The 10,446-nt window shown below is 45.9% G+C and overlaps 1 protein-coding gene across 1 annotated transcript in view; it reads left to right on the top strand.

Annotated features, from left to right (window-relative positions):
• Window positions 1-2,775: 2,775 nt before the first annotated feature.
• CIMIP2C (ciliary microtubule inner protein 2C) overlaps window positions 2,776-10,446 on the top strand; it is a 31,204-nt gene continuing 23,533 nt past the window's right edge. The window contains exons 1-2 of the mRNA XM_079969046.1: window positions 2,776-2,936; window positions 7,257-7,530. Coding sequence (XP_079825172.1) covers window positions 2,863-2,936; window positions 7,257-7,530 — 348 coding nt within the window. The 5' untranslated portion in view covers window positions 2,776-2,862. The remainder of the gene's footprint in view (window positions 2,937-7,256; window positions 7,531-10,446) is intronic.

Here is a 10,446-nt window from a genome sequence, read left to right as displayed (position 1 = left end):
TACCCCGCCCATCTGGCTGGGTTTCCCCAGCCACTCTTCGAAACATGATAGTGGCCCTCTCTTTATATCATATTCTATATAACTTCTCAGTTCTCTGTATTGAAACCTTTGCAGGATTGGACCCCTTCCCGTCATGGTTTTGCAACGACAGTTATTTGCAATTTCTTTCTTTATTGTTTATCCTATTTGGCCTGCAATCTTAAAATCTCTGTTAAAAATTGCTTTTTAGAAATGCATGCGAATATATCTTAGGGGTTAATAACATCTGTCAGCTGTTCCACACATCTAGGATTCCATCTATACAAGGGTTAATTTTGAAAAAAATAAAATAAAATAAAAATCCATTGTCCTTTCTCTTTTTACTGTACCATGGAATAATTGCTAGCGGGATTTTAACACAGCTCTCTCATATATACCTGTGAGAAATTCAGCCATTGTGTTATTACTTCTACATGTGTAGCTTTATGATGATATGTTATGTTCAGAATTTTTTTTCCATTGTACCTTTTCCCCAAGGTTGCCATGGGAACAGGAGCATTTTTTTATGCATTCCACATAAAGTTTGCAAGTAGTTTTTGCCTGTTCAATAATACCCAAGAGAGTCCAATTTGGGACCGTTTTAAAAACAGTTATTTCCTCACTGCAACCACCACCGGTTCATAATTTAATTTAAACAGCTCTTCTGTGTTGGATGACAACCAGATTCCTCGATATTCATCTGCTTAACTGTCCAATTCATTCCGCTTGCTTTCATCAAATTTGCTCTAATTTATTCCCATAATTTCGGGATTTCTCGGGTTCCTCTTGTATGCAGAGACTTCGCCAAACTTCTCTATTAAGCACTTTTTAAGGGAGTAGTTAATGAAAGCATTTCATCACCATGATAGAAAACCGCCCCAAAACCCAGACATTTTGCCAATTTCCCCGTAAAAAAAACCCACCAGGTGCTAATCCTACCATTAAAATTAATTAAAATTAAAATTAATGAATTAAAATCAAAATTAAAATCTTCTTTGACGTCTTATCTCAAGACTCGAATCCAAGACCCTGAGATGGAGGATCATGCTCTGAGTGCGCTATTTTAATTATTATTATTTTTAAATACTTTTAATTGCTTTTCCCATGTATACATCCTCTAACAATATTTCTCTAACAATTTTCCATATTTTCCACCTCCTCCCCTGGACTTCCCCTATTTTAATTATTATTTTTTAAAAAAATCTATGCTGGCTGCACCTTTCGTTGCAATTAAAGTATTGTTTTTCAAATTTTTATTTTACACTCGTTATTGATAGCAATCGTTCAAAATACAGTACCTGGTTATGCTTTATTAAGAATATGCAAAATAAATCAACAAACCAACAAACAAATGTTGTTGCTTTGGCCTCTGTATGGCAAATATGTCAATAAAGTAAAAATAAGGATAAAGAAATGCAATAGATAACTGTTGTTGCTTTTGGCAGCCTTGCTACGAATATATAAATGAAATGAAGTAATTTTGAAATGCAACAAATAATTGGTGCTATTGGCATCCTTTATTGCAAATGTAGAAATAAAATTTTTAAAATGCAATAACTATTATTTACTGTGGGCATCTGTATAGTTTATTGCGAATGAAGAAATGCCAATAATAATAATAATAATAATAATATTGATTTGATTTAATGTATTTCTGTTGCTTTTCATTCAAATGAATCCCAAATTGGCTTACAAACAATAAATAACAACGTGAGGAACTATAATAGTATACCACACATACAGCAATAATAATAATAATAATAATAATAATTATAATTATTTGATTTATTGTATTTCTGTGCTGCTTTTCATTCAAGCGAATCCCAAATTGGCTTACAAACAATACATAACAACGTGATAAACTAGAATAGAATATCACACATACAGCAATAATAATAATAATAATATTGATTTGATTTAATGTATTTCTGTTGCTTTTCATTCAAATGAATCCCAAATTCCCTTACAAACAATAAATAACAACGTGATAGACTAGAATAGAATATCACACATACAGCAATAATAATAATAATAATAATAATAATGATTTGATTTGTTGTATTTCTGTGCTGCTTTTCACTGAAATGAATCCCAAATTCCCTTACAAACAATAAATAACAACGTGATAAACCAGAACAGAATATCACACATACAGCAATAATAATAATAATAATAATAATAATAATAATTTTGATTTGATTTGTTGTATTTCTATGCTGCTTTTCACTGAAATGAATCCCAAATTCCCTTACAAACAATAAATAGCAACGTGATAAACCAGAACAGAATATCACACATACAGCAATAATAATAATAATAATAATAATAATAATTTTGATTTGATTTGTTGTATTTCTATGCTGCTTTTCACTGAAATGAATCCCAAATTCCCTTACAAACAATAAATAGCAACGTGATAAACCAGAACAGAATATCACACATACAGCAATAATAATAATAATAATAATAACAATAATAATAATAATTTTGATTTGATTTGTTGCATTTCTATGCTGCTTTTCATTCAAATGAATCCCAAACTGGCTTACAAACAATAAACAACTACCTGATAACCTGCTAATAATAGTAGTAATAATAATAATAATAATAATAATAATAATAATAAGAGCTTGTGCTGGGAGCAGCAGCTGTAATTCTTGAGCGCATTTCTTTCCCTTCTGCGCCTGCGCGGCTCCTCGGCCTCCCGCCCCTCCCTCCCCGTTGCCATGGCGACGGGTTTGTGACCGCCGCGGCCTACTTGCCTCCCTGAAGCCTCGGCCTCGCCTGGGCGCCTCGCCTGCCTCCCCGCCTCCCTTGCTCGGCCGACGAAGGAGCAGCGCGGCCATGGCTTCGCGCAGCGCCGGGACCCTCCTGACCCAGTACAACGCGGCCTACGTGCCGCCGGGGCTCATGCCCGGGTGGGTCGCTGGGCGGGGGGCGCCTTTTGGGGACCGGGGGGGGCGAGCAGAATTTTTTTTTTGGGGGGGGGTAGATAGAGAGAAAGAAAACGCTGATAAATGGCGTTCTTCTTCGGGGAAAGAAAAGGAAAAAGGGTTTGGCGCCCACATTGCAGTCGGGGTTGGGCTGGATGACCTCTGGGGGGTCCCGCCCAGCTCTGAGGTTCCTTAGTGTGGCAGCACGGGAACTTTGGAACTCCCTGCCACTTGATATCAGGCAGGCACCTTGACTGCGCTTAGGTACATCCTTGTTTAGTCCGCATTGCAGTCAGGGTTGGGCTGAGGAACTTTGGAACTCCCTGCCACTTGATACCAGGCAGGCACCTTCGCTGCGCTTAGGTACATCCTTGTTTAGTCCACATTTCAGCCGGGGTTGGGCTGGATGGCCTCTGGGGGTCCCTGCCACTTGATACCAGGCAGGCACCTTCGCTGCACTTCAGAACATCCGTGTTTAGTCTGCATTGCAGTTGGGGTTGGGCTGGATGACCTCTGGGGGTCCCTGCCACTTGATATCAGACAGGCGCCTTCGCTACGCTTTAACACATCCCTGTTTAGTCCACATTGCAGTCGGGGTTGGGCTGGATGACCTCTGGGGGTCCCTGCCACTTGATACCAGGCAGGCGCCTTCGCTACGCTTTAACACATCCGTGTTTAGTCCGCATTGCAGTCGGGGTTGGGCTGGATGACCTCTGGGGGTCCCTGCCACTTGATACCAGGCAGGCGCCTTCGCTACGCTTTAACACATCCCTGTTTAGTCCGCATTGCAGTCGGGGTTGGGCTGGATGACCTCTGGGGGTCCCTGCCACTTGATACCAGGCAGGCGCCTTCGCTACGCTTTAACACATCCCTGTTTAGTCCGCATTGCAGTCGGGGTTGGGCTGGATGACCTCTGGGGGTCCCTGCCACTTGATACCAGGCAGGCGCCTTCGCTACGCTTTAACACATCCCTGTTTAGTCCGCATTGCAGTCGGGGTTGGGCTGGATGACCTCTGGGGGTCCCTGCCACTTGATACCAGGCAGGCGCCTTCGCTACGCTTTAACACATCCCTGTTTAGTCCGCATTGCAGTCGGGGTTGGGCTGGATGACCTCTGGGGGTCCCTGCCACTTGATACCAGGCAGGCGCCTTCGCTACGCTTTAACACATCCCTGTTTAGTCCGCATTGCAGTCGGGGTTGGGCTGGATGACCTCTGGGGGTCCCTGCCACTTGATACCAGGCAGGCGCCTTCGCTACGCTTTAACACATCCCTGTTTAGTCCGCATTGCAGTCGGGGTTGGGCTGGATGACCTCTGGGGGTCCCTGCCACTTGATACCAGGCAGGCGCCTTCGCTACGCTTTAACACATCCCTGTTTAGTCCACATTGCAGTCGGGGTTGGGCTGGATGACCTCTGGGGGGTCCCACCCAGCTCTGAGGTTCCTTAGTGTGGCAGCACGGGAACTCTGGAACTCCCTGCCACTTGATATCAGGCAAGTGGGGCCCTAAGCTATAGCTTGTTTAGCTTATCCATAAATCTGGCACTGCACACACACCCTTTAACATGGCCAAGGACCAGGGCGGGATTTAGGTTTGATGAGGCCGTCAGCTACCGAAGATAATGGGCCTCTTTATATGTCCAGCTCTCCATTGCCAACAACAAATTGTCCCCTTTTTTGTGTTGAATATATGCTGTATGGTAATTTATGGACCTAATAGGTCTCTAAAGCCATTTGCGCATGTTGCCCTGCAACCAGTCCATGCAGAATGTATTTTTTTTTTATATAAATATTTATTAAGATTTTTTTAATACAAAATGCAAAAATGATAAACAATGTAACATGTATCATAACACATTTTTCAAAACTTCTTTGGACTCCCTCACGTCTCCCACTCCCACTTACATCATTGTAACCTTTTTCCAGCAATTTATCATCTTGTTTACATTCTTAAATCTCGTTCAATTAATTTAATCTAATAATTCTCCAAAAATTTTATGTTTTCCTCAATCTCACTTATCGTCAAATTCAAATCTAATTCAATGGTAGGCAATTATTTATGATCTAGCATTCCATGCAGAATGTAGGCACCCTGTACAGTGGTGCCTCGCAAGACGAAAAGAATCCGTTCCGCAAGTCTCTTCGTCTAGCGGCTTTTTCGTCTTGCGAGGCAACCCTATTAGCGGCTTAGCGGATTAGAGCTATTAGCAGTTTAGCGGTTTTTAGCGGCTTATCGGTTTAGCGGATAAGCGGATAAGTGGCTTAGAAAAAAGGGGGGAAAGGGGGGAAAAACCGCAGGAACTCGCAAGACATTTTCGTCTTGCAAAGCAAGCCCATAGGAAATTCCTTTTGCGGAGCACCTCCAAAACGGAAAACTCTTTTGTCTAGCGGGTTTTCCGTCTTGCGAGGCGTTCGTCTTGCGGGGCACCACTGTATATACAAAGGTGCCTGGCGTGCTCTGGTCCAGGGGGTCACGAAGAGTCGGACACAACTAAACGACTAAACAACAATATAGAAATATAGAAAGGAGCAAACCAGTGATATTTTAGGGAGCAGGCGGAGCCCATGACTTACATCCTAGGAGCCTACACAACACAAAACACGGTTGCTGTATGTAGGTTTTATTTTATTTGGTTTTTATCTTATATTTTGGAAATGTACATCCAGGGTTTTTTTCTTTATTTTTTTTTGGGGGGGGGGCCCTGAGAGAGTGGGACCCTAAGCTATATCTTGTTTAGCTTATACGTAAATCTGGCACTGCAGGGAAGTCCTGCCTGCACTGCCACCTTCTCCTTGGCCTCCTTTATGGGGTCCAAAGAAAAGGTCATAGAATCCTAGAGTTGGAAGAGACCACAAGGGCCATCGAGTCCAACCCCCTGCCAAGCAGGAAACACCACCAGAGCACTCCTGACATATGGTTGTCAAGCCTCTGCTTAAAGACCTCCAAAGAAGGAGACTCCACCACACTCCTTGGCAGCAAATTCCACTGTCGAACAGCTCTTACTGTCAGAAAGTTCTTCCTAATGTTTAGGTGGAATCTTCTTTCTTGTAGTTTGGAACCATTGCTCCGTGTCTGCTTCTCTGGAGCAGCAGAAACAACCTTTCTCCCTCCTCTATGTGACATCCTTTTATATATTTGAACATGGCTATCATATCACCCCTTAACCTCCTCTTCTCCAGGCTAAACATGCCCAGCTCCCTTAGCCGTTCCTCATAAGGCATCGTTTCCAGGCCTTTGACCATTTTGGTTGCCCTCCTCTGGACACGTTCCAGTTTGTCCGTGTCCTTCTTGAACTGTGGTGCCCAGAACTGGACACAGTACTCCAGGTGAGGTCTGACCAGAGCAGAATACAGGGGCACTATTACTTCCCTTGATCTAGATGCTATACTCCTATTGATGCAGCCCAGAATTGCATTGGCTTTTTTAGCTTTTTTAGCTTTTTTTTTTTTAGGTCATCCTGCAAGATATCTCCATTGGTAGAGCATGAGACTCTTAATCACGGGGTTGTGGGTTCAAGCCCCACAGTGGCCAAAACGATCCCTTAATTGCCGGGGGTTAGACTAGATGGCCCTTGGCGTCCCTTCCGACTCTATGATTTTATGATTCAAGACATTGAGAACCAGCTTGGCTGCGGGCAGGGCATTTTTTCAGCTGGACCTCACTAGAACCTCTCAGGTGGGTGCCATTGCCATTCTATGAGAACGAAGGAGGCGTTCATGGCGAGATCCGGCATTTCTTTTTTCTACAAAAATAGCACCGGCTGCAGGAGTTGCTGGAAGGAAGCATACAAGGCGCAACTCCAGATTTATGCAGGGTTCACTCCTTAGCCTTTTCTCCTCCCGAATATAAGGTTTAGGGTCAGAGTTTCCTTCTCTTATATGGGCCCCCTTCCCAGGTCCACGTGCCCCTCCTGCCCCTTGTTTTCCTCTACAGCACATGCAGAAACAATAACATACATATTTTTTAATAAAGCAATATCTTTTGAGGAGTTCAGCCATTTGGAATATTGGCAACAGCCCCCTTCAGGGTGCACAGCTGTTTTTAGTTTGCCCCTCGTTGCCTCTTCCTTGGGGAGAAAGATCCTTTCCACAAGTATAGAAATTGCCTGTTACAGCATTGATCTGATTGCCGCACTGGAAGCGGCACTTTCTTTCAATTCTGCATCATTACTTGTGGCAATGATTGCAAAGCGCTGCGCTTATTAGGAGAGCTGGGAAAGTGATTTCTCAAAAAAAAGATAATGGCAATTGTTTGGGCTCGTCTTCCCCAGTTTCGCTCACCTTCCACCTTTCCCCTCCACCTCCAGGTATCGCGGCCATGTCCCCAACGTGGCCTTTTCCTTTGGGGATACCTATGGCAACACCACTATGAAGTACTTCCAAGATTTCCGAAGTGCCGCCATGGAAACCTGTGGCGGCCCCTACAGCAAAGGGGGGCAGTTCCCCACGCTCTTCTCTCCTGACCCCGGCCTGGTGATTGGGGCGAGGGCCAGGGGGTGGGACCGCTGGCTGCACACCCCCAACTACACTCGCTTCAATTTGGACATCAACCGCACAGCGGAACTGAAGGAGTTCTACAAGGTAAGGCAGGAGGTCTGGACTCCGTCACCCCATGTAGCCATTGAGCCCACACCGGAATCTATGAGGATCACAGAAGAAGGGGGTCAGACTGTGCCTTGGCGAAAGGCCAGGTGGAACAGCTCTGTCTTGCAGGCCCTGCGGAAAGATGTCAAGTCCCACAGGGCCCTAGTCTCTTATGAGAGCACGTTCCACCAGATCGGGGCTACGGCCGAAAAAGCCCTGGCCCTGGTTGAGGCCAGCCTAACCACCCTGTGGCCTGGGACCTTCAAGATGTTTTTTTTTTTTTTTTTTTTTTTTGAAGACCGTAAGTTTCTCTGTGGGACATACCAGGAGAGGCAGTCCCGTAGGTACGAGGGTCCTAGGCCGTATAGGGCTTTAAAGGTTAAAACCTGACCCTGTACTCCACCGGGAGCCAGTGCAGCTGGTATAGGACTGGGTGAATGTGATCTCGCAGCGAGGACCCCGTAAGGAGTCTTGCTGCGGCATTCTGCACCCGCTGGAGTTTCTGGGTCAGTCTCAAGGGCAGCCCCACGTAGAGTGAGTTACAATAATCCAGTCTGGAGGTGACCGTCGCGTGGATCACAGTGGCTAGGTCAGGGCGAGAGGTAAGGAGCCAACTGCTTAGCTTGGCGGAGATGAAAAAATGCCGCCTTTGTTATAGCTGCAATCTGCACCTCCATGGAAAGGGAGGTGTCGAAGACTACACCCAAACTCTTAATGGACGGTGCTGACACTAATTGCACCCCCGCAAGAGATGGGAGTTGCCCCCTCAATCCCATATCGTCCCGTCCCAGCCAAAGGACCTCTGTCTTCGAAGGATTTAACTTCAACCGGCTCCCACGTAACCATCCAGCCACAGCTTCCAAGCATCTGATCAGTGTGTCTGGGGCCGAGTCAGGATGGCCGTCCATCATCAGACAGATTTGGGTGTCATCAGCATATTGATGGCAGCCCAACCCAAGACATATCCCCATGGAACCCCTGATAAGCGTCTGAGAGATTTCTCCCCAGGGTCCCCTGCAAACTCACTTTGCAAACGCCGTGACCAGCTGATCCACTCGGCTGCTTGAGAATGGAAGAAGAGCCCCGCTGGATCAAGCCCAGGCCAGCATCCTCTTTGCCATTGGCACCCCCTGGAGGCCAACAAGCCACCCTCCCCGACTATGGGCTCATCCGCACTTTTGCCCTGCGCTTTCTAGGCACATGTCTGTGCTGTAAAGATCTGTCTCCAAGCACTTGTTTTTGTGTGTTTTTTGCCCCAGCACCCTCCCCGCAAAAACCCGTTCTTTAACGCTGCACCGAAACAAGCGGCAATTCGGAATTTTCTGCAGGTTGCTGTTTGCTCCGATTCAGCAGCGAAGAGTGGCTTTTCATGGGGAAAACACGGGGGCATTTCTTTATTTTTCTTTTTAAAAGTGCTTTAAAGCGCACACCTTTGGCTAGAGAAACGCAACCCAGAAAGAAGTCCCGCTGAGCCCTCTCTCTTGCTTGCAGCTGCTTGTTGCTTCATGTTTGCAAAGGAATCAACAGCAACAGAAGGGCTGCGTCTTGTCTGCAGCGAGCACGAGGGCGTGTGGGTGGTCCTGGCGGATTTGTGGAAAGTCTGCTGGTGGATCGTGCCGCCTTCTGGAATCCAGGAGCCAGACACCCCTCCCTCCCTCCCTGCCTCCCGTGCCAAGCTCAGCTGCGTTATCTCTGTCTCTCGAACCCGGAGCAGAGTCTCTTTCTCCTTTCCCCAGCGTTAAGCAAGTCCACAGCAGTTACGCAAGCTATAAATAATCAAGAGTGGGTAGCCAGAATTAATGAGCTGAGAACAGACACTGTTTATTCAGATCCTCCTTTTATTTGTTGGAGCTGGTCTGGATAGGTGGGTGGGGAAGTGGATCCAGCCAGGCTGGGCCAGAACTTTATTTCCACACAGTCCTCATGTCACAATGACCTCATTGCACAGTTTGGGAGTGATGGTCTCTCCTCCTGCTCAGCATCCGGGATGAACAATTTAATGGGGCCTTGGAAAGCTGTGATTTTGACTAGAGCAGGTAGGGTGCTTTCCTTGCAGGCTGTATCTCCTTCTCCCAATCACCCAGTACCAGATTTACGTACAGTGGTGCCCCGCAAGACGAATGCCTCGCAAGACGAAAAACTCGCTAGACGAAAGAGTTTTCCGTTTTGGAGGTGCTTCGCAAGACGAATTTCCGTATGGGCTTGCTTCGCAAGACGAAAACGTCTTGCGAGTTCTTGCGAGTTTTTTCCCTCCCCCCCTTTTTCTAAACCGCTAAGCCGCTAATAGCGCTAAGCCGCTAATAGCCGTGCTTCGCAAGATGAAAAAACCGCAAGACGAAGAGACTCGCAGAACGAATTAATTTCGTCTTGCGAGGCACCACTGTATAAGCTAAACAAGCTATAGCTTAGGGCCCCACTTTCTTGGCCCCCCCCAAAAAAAAATTAAAGGGAAAAAACACCTAGATGTGCATTTCCAAAATATAAGATAAGTTCAACAATTACTTTGATAAAATACATATTTTGTTATGTGCAAGTGGCTTTAGATAACTATTAGGTCCATATCTTACCATATAGCATACAGTGATACCTCTGGATGCGAACGGGATCCATTCCGGAGCCCCGTTCGCATCCAGAAGCGAATGCAACCCGCATATGTGCATGCGCGGGTCGCGATTTGCTGCTTCCGCGTGTGACGTCTTTTTGACCGTCTGCGCATGCGCGAGCGGCGAAACCCAGAAGTAACGCTCTCCGTTACTTCCGGGTCGCTGCAGCGCGCAACCCAAAAATACTTACCCCGAAGCTACTTCAACCCGAGGTATGACTGTATATTCAACACAAAAAACAGTGGCAATTTGTTGTTGGCAAAGGAGAGCTGGACATACAAAGGGCCCCATTACCTTCAGGAACTTAGGG

The sequence above is a fragment of the Podarcis cretensis genome, assembly GCF_951804945.1.
Source record: "Podarcis cretensis genome assembly, chromosome: 3".
Lineage (NCBI taxonomy): Eukaryota > Metazoa > Chordata > Lepidosauria > Squamata > Lacertidae > Podarcis > Podarcis cretensis.
The sequence above is the reverse complement of the archived record's forward strand: the minus strand, read 5'-3'. Positions and strand labels throughout refer to the sequence as shown.